The sequence below is a fragment of the Tachypleus tridentatus genome, chromosome 1 (genome assembly GCF_004210375.1).
Source record: "Tachypleus tridentatus isolate NWPU-2018 chromosome 1, ASM421037v1, whole genome shotgun sequence".
NCBI lineage: Eukaryota > Metazoa > Arthropoda > Merostomata > Xiphosura > Limulidae > Tachypleus > Tachypleus tridentatus.
The window spans coordinates 62,756,943-62,776,537 of NC_134825.1; the positions used below are offsets into that span (position 1 = coordinate 62,756,943).

General features: G+C 34.3%; 1 protein-coding gene and 1 long non-coding RNA gene across 2 annotated transcripts in view; one reads left to right on the plus strand and one right to left on the minus strand.

The window, feature by feature from the left end:
- The window catches only part of LOC143250262 (uncharacterized), a 27,196-nt gene extending 8,659 nt beyond the window's left edge, over positions 1-18,537 (plus strand). Inside the window, exon 2 of the long non-coding RNA XR_013028116.1 lies at positions 17,668-18,537. This is a non-coding gene — a long non-coding RNA (uncharacterized LOC143250262). The remainder of the gene's footprint in view (positions 1-17,667) is intronic.
- On the minus strand, positions 7,121-10,331 carry LOC143250240 (mid1-interacting protein 1A-like). The gene has a single exon (XM_076500720.1). The coding sequence runs from the start codon at positions 9,976-9,978 to the stop codon at positions 9,343-9,345; it is 636 nt and encodes a 211-aa protein (XP_076356835.1). The 5' UTR covers positions 9,979-10,331; the 3' UTR covers positions 7,121-9,342.
- Positions 18,538-19,595: the final 1,058 nt, after the last annotated feature.

A 19,595-nucleotide genomic window follows, 5' to 3' on the forward strand; every position in this document is an offset into this window, starting at 1 on the left:
TAATGTTTTAGTGCGGATTGTAGGTCGCTTAATGTGTTCAAAATTTGAGGGACAATTTTCTTCTTTGACGGATATTCGTTAACAGAAGGAAAATAATCAAAGACTTTTTTCGAGATCTTATTCTTCCACAGCGTCAACTTTTTATCGAAGGCCTTCAGTTTGGACGTTGCAGTAATAATGTTTTTAGATGGTCTTTGGAGACTTAAGTTCAGAGAATTTAATTTGTCAAACAAGTCGGAGAGAAATTGAACCTTCAGCCACCAGATCTCATCATGAAAAGAAAATTAAAAACCTGCTTCCTCAACCTCCAAGAAAGAAATAACTTCAGTTTTTAGTTGGACAAGACGCTTTAACACCTTTCATTTCGAAAGCCATCGAACTTCAGTATGATACAATAGCTTTTTGTAGTCTGAATCCATCGCATCACAGAGAAGAGAGAAAAGTCGAGACTGAAATGGCCGGGACTTGATGAAATTCATCACTTGAATAACTTGATTCATAACAGACTGCAAATCATTCGGCAAAGATTTGGAGGTGAGCGCCTCTCTGTGAATCATGCAGTGAACAATCCTAATGTTTGGATTTAATTGGTGCACCAGAGTGACAAATCCATTCTTTTTCCTTGCATTGAAGGACAGCCATCGGTGCAAACGCTGACACAGTTATTCCAATGTAATTTGAAGAGCAAAATGTTTTCATTCACCAACTCGAAAATGTCCTGGCCTTTAGCTGTACTTTTAAATGTCTTGGCCTTTAGCTGTACTTTTTAAATCTTTGCAAAATAAATATTTGTTTACGATTTTTCCATCTTTTATGAATCGAACAAAAGCCAGAATTTGAGCTTTTCCACGAACGTCAGTAGATTTATCAACTTGAAGAGACCATAACAGAGACAATTCATCTTCAGGCGCTTCGAAGTGTTCGCAAAATTGATCCTTCAAATCCGACGACAAGACTACAGTTCTGCGCAAAATTGTGTCATTGGACAGTGAAACTTGTTTAACCTTTTTGGCGGCATCCGTTCCAAGCATAGTTTCAAGGATGATCGCTAACGCTGGCGCAATGACTGATTCGTCCTCACAATCAATCCTTTTTCGGGCAGCTTCATGTATTCACAAGCTTCCTTGATTGTTCCTGTTGTTGAGCCGTGAGATTCTCGAGGTATTCTTTTGGTTTATCCTTCACAGCTGAATGTTTTGTTTCCAAGTGTCTTTTCAGTTTGCTAGGAACAAGTGCCTCGTTCGATAAGGCTGCATTGCAAAGTAAGCAGGATGGTAATTGAGAATGTTCCGATTCCAAAGCAATAAAACCGTATTCGATGTATTCGTTTTTGTACTTTCGTTTGATTCCTTGCTTTTGATTCAACACATTCTCCTTTGCAGCACCAGACATACTTAAATATTTCTCCATGGATAAATGATAAAGCTAATTCATACACGATAAGCACGAAATTCTGCAATTGATATAAAATTCCTACCTACATTGTAGTAGCTGTAGCTTACCGCAGAATGAGAACGTGTTCCAGAAAGCAGTTTGATTGTTTGATGTATTATTTATGACGTGCGATTGTTTGTTTGTTTTGTAATTTCGCACAAAGCTACTCGAGGGCTATCTGTGCTAGCCGTCCCTAATTTAGCAGTGTAAGACTAGAGGGAAGGCAGCTAGTCATCACCACCCACCGCCAACTCTTGGGCTACTCTTTTACCAACGAATAGTGGAATTGACCTTCAAATTATACGCCCCCACGGCTGGGAGGGCGAGCATGTTTAGCGCGACGCGGGCGCGAACCCGCGACCCTCGGATTACGAGTCGCACGCCTTACGCGCTTGGCCATGCCAGGCCTATGACGTACGAAGCACTTGTCACGGTACAGTTAAACTAACAGTCGAACTGTTGTAGTCGATAATGAAATTTAAGTATGAACTTCACAGTGCTCGAGTTCAATGAAAACCATCGAATGTTTTGGAAGGTTTCCGAGTGTCTCTATGGTAGCTTTTATTAACTGATGTGTTCGACTTGCTTGTAAAATCCCAAGAAAGTTGAATGTGTTTCAAAAACACCGCAGCACTGGCGTATTGTGTACGAAACAGTTATGAACGTTTAGTGTATAACACGGTGTTACGAGTTGAAACAAATAAGCTCATAAAAGTGAATAATACAACCCGTAGTAAAAGAAATCGTAGCCAAAAGATATTTATAGCAGTCTACAAAATAAACAGAAGCTAAGTTGTGGCATAGTAAAGTAAATGAAAAGTTGTCATGAAGGCAAGTTTAGCCGAGCTTGCAGAGACATCTGAATGAGTGTTCACAAAGTGATAAACATTAATCGAGAAAGTCCATAGAAACTGTAATTAGGTCAATGCTCTTTTTAAAGAAATTACATGAGAATTAAGTGCTATTTGTGTCAAATGCTTTTCAAAAAAAAACAAAACAAACACACTTAAGGTGAAATCTAAGCCAGTCGAATCTAATCTTCGTGTGATGATAACGACGTTGTCTTAACGTGTGTAATACGTGTATTGAAAAGTTTGACTAAGCAAAATAAAAAGTAAGGTGATTGTAAATTGAGAAGCCAATTCGGACTTCTCTTGTTAACGATATCCAACGTGTTATCGAAATTTTTTGAGAGAAAAGTTCCGGAGAGACAAACACAAGAATAATATTTGTATAGATCCGTATTTTATTCATATATAAGTTTTCGAGCAGCGTGTCTTTTATGTTTTTTTAATTTCACACAAAGCTATACGAGAGCTATCTGCGCTAGCCGTCCCAAATTTAGACTCAAGGAAAGGAAGTTAGTCATCACCGAGAACCGCCAACTCTTGGGTTACTCTTTTACCAAGGAATAATGGGATTGATTGTAACGTTATAACGACCCCACGGCTGAAAAGGCGAGTATGTTCGGGGTTATGGAGATTCGAACCCGCGACCTTGAGATTGGAGGTCGAGCGGCCTAACCACCTGGCCATGCTGAGCCATTAATGTTAGTACCAATGATGTCTATACGGTTTTGATGGTATGATGTGGTACGTCAGATTCATAACAATAATGTATTGATATGTTATAAGTAAATGTATGTTAAATTCTCAGCTATCGACTGAAGAAAATCAAAGCAAGGATGAGTTAAAAGTCGGGTCCTTCTGTAAAACCCGAATCCAAATTTTACACGTTCTGCAGCAAGATTGTACGTATAAGAAAGAGGTTAAAGGTTAACAGTTTTTATTTTTTAAATAGTACTAATCAAAGTTTATAAAGAGAATTCGTCTAAAAGTTTGTGAGTCTTAATATTTTAAGTGGTGTCAACGGAAGTTTCCTATATTTATAAAAGAATATAACAATTTAATTTTAGGTTTACTCATATAGCGATTATTATTACTTTGTAATGAACTTAAAGTTCATAAATCAGACATTTATTGAACATGAACCTATTACACGCATAAACAAGTTTCACGTGATATGAAGTGCACACTTGTTGAAAGATAAAGTTTCATGAAAAACACAAAAAATCACATAATATAATAAGGATGGATTTATAACACAAATAATATTCCATTCAACGGTTTAATTACAACCTGCCTTAGTTAGGTATTTTCAGAAGTTATCATTTTGAAAACATCGACTGTGTCAAGGATTGATCCAAATTACTTCCGCCATAGCGACGACAGACCCTAAGAAGGCACGTGCATAACACGGGAAGTGATAGTGTAGAAATATCTCTTAACAGACTCGCTTTGTCAAGGTCAAACGCGCACTTGGAGTAGTCTGTAATACTTTTCGATCAAGTTCAAGGTTATAATTGATTTAAAAAAATTGCGAAGGAACGCATTGAACTAAGTTAGACATTGCACGTGAGCTCTTGTCAGTTTAGAAATGACAACTAAGGGAAGTTGCTTTCATTTACATTTACGTTAGAAAAGTATGCCACAACAACTGCTTACAGGAGTTATTTTAAGAGCTGCACAAACTATAGGTTAAATTTTTTACTGCATCGTAGCGTTCCCTTACGAGAAGACGATAAGCATTACCTAAAAAAAAATATTTTTGTCGATTTTTTTTGGGTGTGTGGAAAATTCGATCTTTACTCATAATGACAATATCAGTAAGACGATAAGTATTTTGTTGTATTAGATGTTTATAAAACATTTACTAAATTTGATGTAACTGTAATAATATCTACATCATATTGTAGCATCCATTACTATATGCCCCCCAGTGGTACAGTGGTGTGTCTGCAGACTTATACTGCTAGAAACCGGGTCTCGATACCTGTGATGGACAGAGTACAGATAGCACTTTGTGCATAAAAACAAAACAAATAAGCTATTACTTTATGTATATGCACATTTTTAGCGTAAAGTGTGTAGTTCTGCATCTCTTTGGTATCTACATTAAATTGCACAAATTAAATTTTCAAGTGAGCAAAGATATTTTAGTACCACGTACAAATGAAATAATATTCTCTCGTTTGCTGCTCAATATTCAGATAGTTAGACAGATAATATTCCATCTACCCGTGTGAAAACTAACAAAGAAATGCTATAAAATATTCTCAAGGCGAACCGGTATGCATGATACTTTCCAAGCAGCCAATATTTGTCATTTCACTCTTAGTACAACCAAACCTGATTTTCACGTTTGGTGCTGAAGAGAAACTGTAGTTTCTGATCACCCCTGTTTATTTCTGAAGCCCCAAGGCCCATGAAAATTCTTGACAAACTAACAAAAATATCAGCTGTTTATCTTTTCATAATGTAAAAAACAAGCAATTCACGTTCTTGAGTTGACTGTGAAATAGGCAGCAACTGCGTATTAGAGAAACATTTGGAGAGAAATATTGCGGAGTATACAATATATTCGTGCATCTCAAATATAGAGCCTCTAATATATTTCTACAAATGTTTTGCCAATTGACAGAGGTCCAGTATGAGGTGGTTAAGGCGCTCTACTCGTAATCCGAGGATCGCGGGTTCGAATCCCTGTCACATCAAATATGTTTGCCTTGTCAGCCGTGGGAGCGTTATAATGTGACGGTCAATCCCATTATTCGTTGGTAAAAAAGTTGTCCAAGAGTTGGTGGTGAGTGGTGATGACTAGCTGCCTTCCCTTTAGTCTTACACTACTAAATTAGGGATGGGTAGCGCAGATAGCCCTCGTGTAGCTTTGCACGAAATTAAAAAAAACAACAAAACAAACAGACCAATTGACAGTTCTACCCATTTCAGAGTCAACTTAATATGGATACTCTTCCTAAAGTAGCTGTCAGATAACTGACATTCTTGTTTAGATATGTTCATAGATTCCATGCATTACTGAAATTGGTGTTTGAAAGAATATTGAAGGCCAATAGCACTTTAACTAATAAAAACTGTATTCCAGATTCTATGAATACCTTGAAAGTAGTTCTTTTATGGTTGTTTACACGCAGTTAACACGAAAAGATTTCACACAGTTGTCCAACAGTTTAACTTTCAGTATAATAAGCTTCTGTAATCGTTGGCTACTTGTCTTGGCAGTTTTTCCATACATCTTCCACTGTACGTGGATGGAAGTTGATTTTCAAAGCCACGTTTAAACTTATCAAAATCACAAAACTCCACGAGAGCATCACTGGGAGACTTAAAAGACGTATAGCTAATTGTAAGTTCAGTTTCATCAGCCATCTTTATTATGAAAACAACTACCAATTTCGAGGTGTATCTGAAAAATGGAAACTTCAGGCTTGTGGCCGTCATGATATTGAAATCAATGTCTATATTTTTATTAATATTATCACGAGTTCACTACAGTTTCTTAATAATGGTCTGTTTGTTAGGACTAAAGTTTCGTTACACAACCATAACTTTCTATTTGCGGATGTTTCATGTTTGGATGTGGTTTTGAAACTCCTATTTCCTTTAAACGCTTTACTACGCATGTTTTCTCATTGGATGGAGAACACTGAAGGATCCATTCTATGACATATTGGAATGTTTGGCTCTAAGTCGTAACAGTATTGTTGTATAAATATCTATATGTGAAAAGAGTGGTTTATTATCCTTCAACCTATAGGTTTACCTTCCTACTTCTGGAATTCGTCATTAGCGAAACACCTAAATGCAAAGATGATAAACATTCAACGGCCAGTAGCTGAACTTGCACACAATTGTATATCTATATCATTTTTATGAATGCGTACAATAAATCATTTGTATTACTTTTAATATAACGAAGCACAAAATGTTTGTTATATGTTGATTCATATTCTATATATTTGAAATACTTATTATTATTTCCTTGACTTTAGTGTTTAATAGTACTTTGCTTACTTGCATGTTATTTTTTCTTATTATTTGATGTCCGTTTTTAGAATCTTGTTTCATGGCTATCTGTTTTGTTGAAAATCTGATCATATCTTATATATGTATTAAATTTTAGGCTAAAGAGTAGTTAAATAACTGTTCCAAAAGGAAATATGGAAGTAAAGCAAAATCTTTAGTGAATGCTTACTTTTCCAATAAAAACAATGTAAATAATACCTGTTCGATTATTACCAAAATAAATTCCACGTCCAGGAGGAATACTCCTCCAAGGCCCAAGAACTTTCTCAGGAAACTGTTTCTATTCAGGAACTAACTTTCTCTCTCCTGGTCATGAGTATTTCTACTTGCAGAAAATCTCATTATTTAAGCCAGAAGTATTTATTTATTACATTATTTTATTTTTTTGGGGATGCAAAAATCAGTTTCTGCGCATGATGAGAATGTTAGTACCACCATACATGTTCTGTTATATTAGATTAAAATTTGATGTAACGATGATATTATTCACATCACATTGTATTTCTATTTGCAAAACATGCCATTCTTTAAGCCAAAGGTATTTCTTCAGACTTAATTACACAAGTGCTCAAGTTAAATGCAAACATTCGTCAGTAGAAAATAGAAATTCCATAATAACATCCTGCGGTTGCGGCAGCAAAAGTTTCTTATTCCTATTTACCCTGTGGAATTTTCAAGTAAAACTGATTGCCCCAAAATTGCATAAGATTAGTTCAAACAGTGAAACATAAGAAATAATTCTGAAGTGTTTTGAAAATAACTGAGTTTAAATAACACAAAAAGAGTGAGAATGGACACGAGTGTAAACATGAAGAGAAACAAGTATTTATTTAACACAAAAACACAGTGTACGTATCGCTTTAAGCGCATAGGACGTTAATCTATACTGAAGAACTGTTTTAGATGAAAATCTTCTAAGTTTGTGAATTTTCCGAAATCTGCAATTCTGTCTCAATCTGGCCCGTCATTGCCAGGGTGGTTAAGGCACTCGACTCATAATCTGAGGGTCGTAGGTTCGAATCCCCGTCACATCAAACATGCTTGCCCTTTCAGCCGTGGGGGTGTTATAATGTGCCGGTCAATCCCATTGTTCGTTGATAAAAAGAGTAGCCCAAGAGTTGGCGGTGGGTGGTGATGACTAGCTACCTTTCCTCTAGTCTTACACTACTAAAATAGGGACGTGTAGCTTTGCGCGAAATTCAACAAAATAAAACAAACAAAATTCATCACTCCATATATATATATATATGCATAACATCTATATAATAACCAAATAACTGCTCATTCCCAGTTGAAGCTAATAGAAGTTGTAAACTCCTGACTTACTATTGGAGGAGACTGCTGTCTATCAACCTCCATACACCACGTTTCCCACAAGCAGATGAAGCAGAGGAGAATTACAGAAAACAATAGGTACTTAAAATAAAATAAGTTAAAGATTTTCTCGACCACATGTGTAAAGCTGCAGCACATATCTAGATTAACAAAAGTTTTGGAAAAACAATTTTGAAATTATTTAAGTTTCCTATAAATTATTTTCATAAAAATTATGCTGTTGAGAAAATTTGATTGTAATATAAAAATATCTCAACGATTGTTATGATGTTCCAGACTCAGCTTTAGAGTTTGAATAGTATAAACTTTTGAACAATAATTTTTTTTTTTTTTCGTTTCTCAATCAAAAGTCCCTCAGTGAGAGCGGTAAGTAAATGGACGTTCAACAGTAGAATGCAGGGTTCGATCTCCCGTGATGGAAACAGCAGATAACGTAATGTGAGTTTGCTATAAAACAAAGAGACACACACATACTCACATTTAACACGTATACACTTACATACCCCACCCCTTCCCGGTGGCACAGCGATATGTTTCTGAATTTACAATCTGGGAAATGGGTTTCGATAACCGTGGTGGGCAGAAAACAGATAGCCCATTGTGTTGCTTTGTGTTTAACTTCAAACAAACAAACAAAACACACTTACAATTACGACTTATAATCACAATCTGTGGCGAACAAAATGGATGAAAAGCCTGAATAATATAAATCCTAAACAACTTTTATTATTGATTTTAAGTCGATAGAAATTTCATTTTTCAATACAAACAGTGTATTGTATGATACATGGAATAAACAGATGGGCATAGTATTTCTCAGGATATAGACATATCTTGCACTAAAAATCAATAACTCAAAGAATAGTGGGATTGACCACTATTTATAACACCCCACCGCTGAATGCCTTAACCACCTGGTCAGGCCGGGCCGACTACCTAAAAGTTCAAAGTCTTTTGGAATATATTTTTTCTTCTATTTTGAGAATTATAAAGCAGCTAAAAAAGAAACAGTTGATAACCGCATGTTCGACACACAAATATCTTTTATGACTTCCCTCAAGAAAACATACATGTTAAACAAATTATCTTGTAAACACATTGTGTAATTCGTACTTTTATTTTAAACAGAAACATTAATTTTTTTTTCAAGAATCGTTTAGAAATATCTTCAAATTGTTGTTTTAATTAATTATATTTACTAACATGTGAGACTTTAATTTTCTATGCTTTATTTAAACATAATTCCATAAAATGTAATGGATTATTATAAAAAAAGTGTCATTAAACTCGAAAAAGAAATATGTTTTCGAAATTTCACAGATAATATTTGGAATTAAATTTATTTAAAGCATAATATTAATGACTTAATCATTGGAATTAAATATTAATATAATTAAAAACTGAATTTATACACTTATCTAAACATACTGAATTGTATACAATTTTTAGTTTCTCTTTTTCAGTTATTCAATTTTGTTAATTAAAAGACAAACTTCTGTCTTATTCAGTTAAATATGGGTTTTAAAAATACTTCAAACAACTAATTAACTGATGACAAAGAAAATGTAACAGAGTTTTAATTGACGCTTCTAAATTTTTTTAAAGTCAACTTTCTGATTTGAAAATTGTACATTGACTTCTCAGCAGTCATGAAATTAAACTGAATATGTCAATAAACACGCACAATGTTTTAGAGCGCTGGTGCATCTACTTCCTCCTGATATCTTGAAGACAGATAATCTGCAAAATCGGCGAGCTGATGTAAAATTGTATGAAGACCCTGTAGATGATAACGGTAGGCATTTGCAAGGTGTGTTGTCTGTGCGTCTCTTTTTGTTGATTCAGGATCGTTTGTGATACTGTCCATGTCGCTGTCTCCCTGGCTGTCGGAGTCCGAAATAGAGCTTCCGCTTTGAAGCTCGCTAGTTCCTTTGGAAGTAGGCAGTGTATGTTTTAAGGTTTCCTCTTCCGATCCTGAAGATGACGAAGTAGTAACACCAGCGGAGGGTCCCCATAGCAGTTCGTTGTTGATGTCATGTAGCGTTGAGTACAAGTTAAATAAATCACTCTTGGAAGCAAAAGGTGGGGGTTGTTTTTTAATGTTCTCTCCTTCAGTTTCCATGTCTCGTAACCGAGATGGAATTAAAACCGTAGAGTCCATCCTGCTAACAGAATTCACGAACCGATTCATTGCGCTGAGAATAGACTGCTGCGAACAGGTAAACGCGTCATCGCCAGCTTGACGTCTCTTATGCTGATCTTGTCTTCTCGACTCGCTACGTTGTGGGGCCACAGAAGGTCTAACGCTCATTATATTATGTAACATTTTCCACCTAATGTATAGGAATAACCCGCGACTTGAAAGCCTGAACAATCGTTCACACAACTTATATTCAACACACAGATATGTTGACGCAACACAATATCACATCTTATATAGTCTGTGGATTTTTGATAAGAACCAGTTTCTCCTTCCAAGCAACAATACTTTCATCATCATAAGGGACCTACCATTACTTACTGGATTTCGAAATATCATTTCATTATAGTCAGAAAAGCAATGAAACAAAAATCAGTCATGAACAGAAGCTTTAGTGATATGTATCATAACAAATAACATACGTTAGGTGACGTTGCCCTAGTTTAAACATTAATGACTTATTTGATTTGTAGACATCCCTATTTTAGAAAGTGGTGGAAACCACTTATGTTTTTATGCCTGTTGATAATAATACGAGTATTCTGATTGGAGAATTTATCACTCTGGGTGTGGTCTGATGAAAAGGAAAAACCATGAATGTAAAGTACTGGTATGAATATAAAACAATTGTTTTAATAGACAATGAAGATTATTATAAGTGAACTAAACAAATATAACAAAAATATTTTACTGATATTACATGTGAATTATGTTAAAGTTTAACTGGGCAGAGCAATCCATCAAAGCAACGTTTTAACTTAAGTCGGATAATTTATGAGAAGTTTCATTAAGAGTTAATTAGAAATATTCTTTTGTATCAAGTACAATCTTCATTGATAAATAATCCACCTAACAGTTTCAACAGTTAAAACATATCAATAGAAGTGATTTAACAGCATCACATTTCACTGAACATACAACAACGCCCTCTTAAAAAAAACTGTATTTTGTAAACACTATACTTCAATTTCATGTTATTTCGTGCCTGTTACAACAAAGGGTAAACAACAAATTAAGTGCATAGATTTAATTAATGATAATAGTTTTGTTTTCTTTTAGTGCAAAACGGTACTTAGATGCGCTGTATTCGCCACAGGAATCGAATTATGGATTCTGGAGTTATAAGCTATCTAGGATACTGCTGAGTCGGTTTTATAAATGCTGGAAGCAAACTCGGCTTACATTATAAAAAATATTTCTGTTATTTTACTTCTGGGTAAAATAAACACGCCAGTCTATTTCCTTTGGTCACATAATTAAATAGGGCCGGCATGGCCAGATGGATAAGGAAGTTTGGATTTGCTGTTTTTAACATAATTCTTCTTAACTCTATCACTGCTAATATTACTTTAAATATATGTATATATATATATATATATAGAGAGAGAGAGAGAGAGAAAAGAGAAATTATCGAAATATTACGCTGCTAGGCATTCTTTTTCCGATAAAATATTACATTATGCTGGTAATGCTTAAATGTAACGTGTGTGAATTTATGTCTTCCCGTAAGTTGTCTAAAGTATTTTCTGGAAAGAATAATCTGCCCTATGAGGAAATAAACAAAATTTCTGTTGCATTTTCTTATGATGTGCTGCACTTTTTTTTTAACATTGTGAATCTTGCAAGTTTCAAGGAAACTTTGTATTACTAAATGCAATGTTCGCAGTCAAGGAAAACATTTGTATGCATATATTTTATTCTTATTTTTTTCTCCAAAAGTTAAAACTTTTCCTTGTTAAAGAAAAGTGTGAAGAAAACTTTTAACTAACCAAATGCCGAAAAACAAATAATATACATATATATATATTGATATACGCTGACTTTTCATTATTACTAAAGGATGGCTTTGATATTACAGGCTGACAGCATATACGCACACATCAGTAACATGTTTATTCAAATTTTTCAGACAACTAAGACAAAAACGTCACATACAAAAGACAACGAAATAAATCTGGGAACAAACTGCATTGTGGGAAGGATAAAATAGACCTTCGCAAGTAGATCAAATAGAGTGGCAAGAATACGTAGGCTAATATATTTAAAGTTGAGTATAATACTGTAAATGGTCATATACGACCCAGCGATTAACGTGTTGGTTCGGGAATTGAGAAGATCAAGGTTCAGGAGTGATATTTAGTCTTATTTACTATTAATTTAGAAGTAGCCTCGCAGGCGGCGCTTCTTGCTGACAGTTGCTTTTCTTTTTGTCAGCACTTCTGTATTAGAAATGACTGTAACTGAACAATGGAGTTTTTTTCGCTTGGGTGTCGAAAATAGCTAGCTCCCCAGTGCGGACTTAACAACGCTAGACACTATGTTTCGATACCCTTGGTGGGAAAAGCTTAACTACAAACAAATAAAGAAATATTAAAAATAACTTTATTTATGTTTAGCTTGAATAAAAACAGGACGATTTTCTTGAGCATTACAGGCCTAAGTTCTCATATGAATTCAATTCAATCGCACATTAAATACAACATTGACTGGTTGTTTCTAATAAACGTACTTTCACAACTGAGAAGGTATTCTTGAAGTGTATTAAGAAATCCACAACATGATTGGTTTTTTCGAGGCTATTTAAGCTGTTTAATCTGTGTTGGAAATAATTTTTCTTTCATCATCTTGTTAATTTAGCTTCAATAGATTTTTCCAGAATAATTCTTTATTGTTTGTCTCATTGTTTTCCTAGGTACCATGTAATAAATTTAGAAAAATGAAGTTTTACGTCTTAATGAAATATAATAGAAACATACTTTCAGGGGTTTTAAAGATAAATTATAGATATGTAATATTAGGAACTAGCTTCTAATTATAAGGTGGCTAAAAAATGGAACAGTATGGTTTCTTCACATTACAAGGCAACTCTCAAGTTATCTGTGTTACTGGCGCAAAACAGTATATAAGAATTCTGTCTGAAAGGCAAAAAGAAAAAAGAAAATAACAAAACAGCCATTTAATCGTAGAACCTACATCATCTATCTAATATCACAAAAAAAGAGCACCACTAGAATAAATAATTAATCCTTTGCTCAACTCAGCGATTTCATAGTACAAAACATAGCACATCTAGAATGAAACATTACAATTAACAGTGTCATAGGATTAAGTCAGCTAATGACTAATGCTTTATTCTATACAGTGGTACTTCGGTTCTCGAGCTTAATCCGTTCCAGAAGGCTGTTCGAAAACCGAATCAATTTTTCTCATAAGAAATACTGTAAATTAAATTAATCCGTTAAAATCACGCATTATGAAACATTTTAAGTAAAAATATTGCTTATTTATACCTGTATAATAATACTAACATTCATAAAGTCAATCACAAAATCTATAAACACAATAAAAAAACAATAAATGAAAATTTAACTGCACTTTACCTGTGCTGAGGAACGTGGAGAGTAGGAGGGTTATTATTGTTTGGAAGGGGAGTCACCTTCCATAAAAACGTCAGGTAACTCTCCTTCTGAGTGTTCTTTCTCTTTTCTGTCTCTTTGCACCGCTACAACCTGCTTGAGACTCACTGGGCCTATTTCTCACTAAAAACTTGTCTATCAGCACTCGTTCCAGGGATGTTTTTCAGTAGGTCAGCATGCAACTGCTTTGCTTTCTCACAAATGATGGTTTCAGAAATGCTATCACCAGCTAACTGTTTTTCGTTTATCCAAATCAACACAGTTTTTCTACCTCTTCTATTGTTTGTGATCTTTGTTTCATAAGCACTGTCACTCCTTTTGCAACATCAGCTCCTTTGATGACCTCTTTATTTTTTAGTATGGTGCAGACTGTAGACTTCGCCATAACAAACTGTGTAGCAAGGTCAGACACGCGAACACCACTCTCATACTTCGCTATGAGGTCTTTTTCACCTGTATTGTGGCTCTGACAACTTTTCTTTTTGGTTTGCTGCTTTCATTATCCTTCTTTGACCCCATGGTGGCTTATTTAATCAGAATATTTAGAAAAAAACACACAAAAAGAAAAACGAGAACGTTCACACTAGATTTTAGCGGGGGTGTGGACAGAGCGACAGGTGCGGGTAAGATGTTTTGGGCAAGTTTGGCGTAAGCCGAAAATGGTCGAAGGGTCGTTCGGGTCATCAGTCGGGTTATTTCGGGGGTTCGGGCCACAACAGCTTGGTTGGGGAACCGAGTTTATGTTCGAAAACCGAGACATTTTTTTCTCAAACAATATGTTCGAGAAGGGAGTCGTTCGAGAATCGAGGTTCCACTGTATTTGCTTTGTTGTGTGATAAGAGATAGCTGAATTGAACATAGGACTAAGGTTTATTCTAGGTAGATTAATTTAGTTTTTCTTTAAAAAATACATCAAAGTAACGTATGTGATTATAAGCGAATAAATGGTAGTGACTAGTTTTAGTTGTCATTTCATGTAGGTACACCTTTAAAGTTTTGTGATAAGACAACAATTATTAATATATTTTTTGAATAGCTAAATAAGATATAATTTTGTCTGGCCAATGGTAACTAGAAATTACAAATTAATAGTTTTTCGACTTCATGCGTCAGAATTGAACTTTATTTTAATATGGACTTGTGTGATAATACTCAACTCGTTATTTGCAGGTCACTTTGTGCGAAATTTCAAACATTTCAAACATCGGAGAGTATTCACGAATCTCAAATACCACTACTGTGAAAGCTAGATATGCTATCTATTGAAGGAAAAAATTATCACGAGTTAGGATTGCTTTTTATTTTTTATGAACTTCACCAAAATCATCAAAGAGTTAGAAGTTAAGAATTTTAGAATCACAGTTTCGAACGTATTTATTTTTTATATTACAAAAACTCTCTCTATCTAATGGGACTCAAACAACCGATTTCATATTTTCGTGTCATCGTAATCTCACAAACATCTAATTTCATTTGGGATTCAACGAAAAGCTTGAGGGCTTTATACGCTAAAATTCGAGCATCATTCCAATTTCATAAATTTACCCTTAAAATACAAACACTACTACCTCAACTATAAAACAAACTGAAAATCTTACAACAAGCTTTTAAAAGCAACAATTTATATTTAAACTATTATTTGACAAAATCTTTATGCATGTACTTGGTTATAACTTGCAAGCGCTGGACCGATTGTCATAAAACATGACATCTATTTCTGGAGATATATCCTCAGCGTTGGGGTCTTTCCAATGTTTGCTTTGCTTTGTTTCAAACTAAAACTGGCGAACATTGCACCAGCTGTCATCAAGCTTGGATTGTAACCTTAGTCCTCCAACGGTAGTGACATAGGAGGAAATCATTACGGATTTCACCACACTTTGTCACTCCACATGGCTACTGTGTTTCTCTGAACGGGTGCGTAAGCCATTAGTTAATAAGACAGAGAAGACTTATTTTTTGAGTTAAATTTGTAAAACGTACGGGGTAAGAATATAAAGACATAAAAAACTTTGTCAAAAACAAAAAGTATCTCTGGATTTATTGTAAAAGAAAATGTCAAAAAGGTCTTTCCCATGTCATTTAAGTTTTACAGAACATTAAGAATATCTATGAAACTTTGAAGTGATTTTTCTATAAATTATATAAAAGCTAAGTGATGTGATACTGAATTTAATGTATTAACGTTTTTGCCGAAAGTTGTTAACTGTCGAGGAGACCAAGGTGAGAACATCTATGTTTGATCTATGATACAGTTAAAGAAGTTATATAACAACAGTGTAATAAATATTTATGTTCTCAGTCAGTGAAAATAATGAGTTAAATAGATAACGTTACTAATAACAAATTAGGATCAGAGATGTGAAATGTGATGTTCCTGAAAACGCTGTGGTTTTTAAGTGTGGAAGTATTGTGAAAAGGACAGTTTTTCTTATTCAGTATCAGATAAAACCTTTATGGCGGTGGATTATATCCGCTGGTTGACTTCCTTCTGGGCAAATAGTTCAAAATTAGGAAAGATTGTACCTAAATATAAATCAAGAGCCTCTTGAGCTGGCCATTCAGCTCACGTGGGCTTAAGGTAACTTTCTAAATACTATTTCCAAGTGGTTGATTAAGTGAATGTTGATTTCCTACATATGAGGGGCCGGCATGGCCAGGTGGTTAAGACGTCCGACTCGTAATGGCGGGTTCGAATCCCCGTCACACCATACACGCTCGCCCTTTCAGCCGTGGGGGTGTTATAATGTGACAGCCAATTTCAGTATTCATTGGTAAAAGAGTAGCCCAAGAGTTAGCGGTGACTACCTGGTCCTACACTGCTAAATTATTAACAGGTAGCGCAGATAGTTCTCGTGTAGCTTTGCGCGAAATCCAAAAAATAACTTAAAGTTTTATTTTAATTCACATTGGATCCAAGATTGTAACTAAAAATAACACATTTTACCAGTTTCATGCTCCTATGGTTACAATAGGGAGGTTAACATTTCTTTTTCACTAAATTTTCAAAATACTTGTATTTAATACCCGTTTATGCATTTGTTATACATATACAAGCATACTGATCTTTGATTTTTGGAACACAGTGTAGTTAGTTTCAACCTACTCACACATTGACTAATGTCATTTCTCTTCGTTTCAGAACTTTTTTACGGTAGATAAAGCTGTTCTCTAGCAATTTCCTTTGTGTACATGCTTAGAAATTCTAAAAGGCATCATCTTCTCTACTTGTATCAATGGTATGATTCAGTGACGTCAGTCACTAAATGTACCCTGTGAGAGTTAACCCTCTTTTTGTGAACTCTCACATTCCTGTATAGATGTCCTTTTGTATAAGATATTTATTTATTGAGTTTTCGTGTGTACATTTTAAATGAATTGTCTTTATTTCTACTACTGATTCCCAGATTCCCTAATTTAACAGTATAAGACTAGAGTGAAGGCAACTAGTCATCACCACCCACCGCCAACTCTTTTACCACCAAAGTGTGAGATTGACCGTCACATTATAACGCCCTCACGGCTGAAAGGGCGAGCATGTTTGGTGCGGCAGGGATTCGAACCCGTGTCCATCAGATTACGAGTGGAACGCATTAACCCACCTGGCCAGTTTAAGAACAAGTTTATAATGTCCTTATTTGTGTGTGGTACATGTTTTCAAGTTTCTGATATTAAAGAACCTTGTTGTAAGAAAATCCATTATTTCAGGAAGTTAATATATAAATCACAAAGGATTGCATTTTCTGTTAACAGCTAAAATTCTCTATCTTGTTCAAATAAATATATGATCATGTGCATTTCTTCCAACAAATATATGGTTATTGAAGCTTGCTAAAAATATAACAATAAACACAATATTTTTCTTACTGAATATGGCAGTGTTTAAAAATGATCAAAGAAGATAAAACAAAAACAAACAACTGGAAGGGGTATTAAACTATTTATTTAACATAAAGATGGAGGTTTGTGAAGTTTTAAATCACAAACATTTGCTGCGAGTGTTGAAGTATTTTCCATTTAGTTTGTGGTTTGTTTGTAGTTAAGCACAAAGCAACATAGTAGGTTATCTGTGCTCTTTTTCACCACAGGAACTGAAACCCGGGCTACAGCGTTGTAAGTCTGCAAATTTGCTGTCAAGTTGAATATGGGCCTGACCAACACTGTTATTGGTTCCTTCTCTATATTTTGGAATGATTCATCTGTGGATATTTTTCTGCTGCTGGTTATTTTGAATGTTCATAAGCGACTATATTAAGCAAACTTTTGTCTACATTAAATTGTTGATACAAAAACATCTGAAACTAAAATCGAAGCTGAACTGCATTTTAAAGAAATCATTCTGCATTTTATTACCAATATTGTATTTTTTCTTTTACATATTACTAATACACACTGCAAGATGGGAAGACCACGTGAAGAGATTTAGAGAGCTGTTCTAGCAAGTGAGGACAGCAGACTTCATCATTAGACCATCCAAGTGCTATACTGAATATTCTATGCTGGAATTTGTTGGACATAAAGTGTAAAACCAACATATACCCATAACCATGGAAAACATTACCTGCATACAAGATACACCAGCCTGAACAATCAAGCAAGAAGTCAAATCCTTCATGAGGATAGTGGGATACTACAGGAAATTCATTCCATATTTTGCTGAAATTATGCACCTATCAATGATCTCACCAAGGAGAGCTTTTGCAGCAATGTGAAGTAGAAACAAACCCACCAGGTGGCATTTCAGAAATTAAAGAACATGTTGGGAAATTCATTGAATTTCAGATTTCAAAAAGCTATTCATTATCCAGCCTGTTGCTGAATTTTAATTAAAAACTTAAATACTGTTAAAAAGCCCAATGGCCCTTAAAAAAATAAAAACATTTGTAAGGTGGACAGTGTCACCATTGCTAATGTCCAGCATCAGGGATAAATTTGAGGACACAAGGTGTCTAAAATGGTGCCGTCGTTGAGAGTTGTAATGATGGCATGACAATAAAATGTGGATTATTGTGACTCGAGTGCACACAGACCACACATTAGTGCATCAGACCCAGATAAATGAAAGTGCCAAGTTAGAAAACCGTGCATAGTCTAGTCAGGACATTGTAAGATAGCAAATAAGTTTTGGGATAAATTTATAAAAAGTTGTAAAGTAATTGAGGAAATTCATTATCTATAAATTTTATTAGTTTTAAATCACAATTTCTATTAAATACTCTGATGTTGTATATGGCTGTACAGTGTTTTCCAATAGAGAATTTTCTACTAATGACAAATTTTCTGTTGTATTTTCAACAAACCAACACCCAATAGTAAGAAAAAAATAAAACCCTGTGTTGATAATATGTGTACAAACTCGGGTTTTTACACCTTTCAACCTTATGTGTAGTTTTTCAAAACTTAAATTTAAGTTTTCTTTATCCAAGAAAAAGTAATTTTTTCAAAAAATGTTTTGATGAGAAAATTGTGATACTTCAATGTAGAATGTATTTTCACAAAAACCAGTGGATGACTATTTTATAAGTTTTTCATGATAAATATAATTACATATGCAATTGTAGTACAGTTACAGTTGAATTTAAAGATATTTCAAAGCATCAAAGTTTAAGGATCCAATAAAATAAATGACCTATATCTACTATTCAATGTTGTTACTATTTCATCTATATTATTACTTAACTTACAATAACTCATCTGAGCACGTGTACAAGTGGACTAGTAATCTACTATTTCAAGGATTACATTCACTCCCATGTTTTCATAAGCTCATTCAGATCTGGCACAAGTAATGTATGTATGCTGGTATTTTAGTGATAAAATTAATATTATTTCACCTAACTGCACAAAACTGGCATACAAAAGAAAAAAAAAGATTTGCTTTGAGAACTGGTATAATTTCTTTACAAAGTGTCAGAAATTTTCCAGTGAAATGTTGTTTTCTGGAAACAATAATATATTTTTCCATCATAAGGTTTCTGTTTTTATATTTACTGAACTCTATACATGCATCCAAGAAATGTTATTTTTTTCAACATTAAAACTACAATATTTCAGCATAATCTTGTTTAAATATTAACATGCAATTATTTTGTTTTTTAATTCTTTCAATGATGCACTAGTAGCTAAAACATGAATGGGTTATCTGTGCTTTGCTAAACACAAGTATTAAAACACAGTTTTTAAGAGTCTTACACACCACTGGGGAACAACTTGAAAGATAAACAGAAACAGCACTACAATTTCATATTTGAGTATTACAGTTTCAGTGAAATAAACATTTACAGCTAATGGTAACATAAGTAAATAACAATGCCTTTTATCAATGAA

Coding starts and splice junctions, on each gene's coding strand:
- LOC143250240 (XM_076500720.1), bottom strand. CDS start 9,978: ATGTTACATAATATAATGAGCGTTAGACCTTCTGTGGCCCCACAACGT.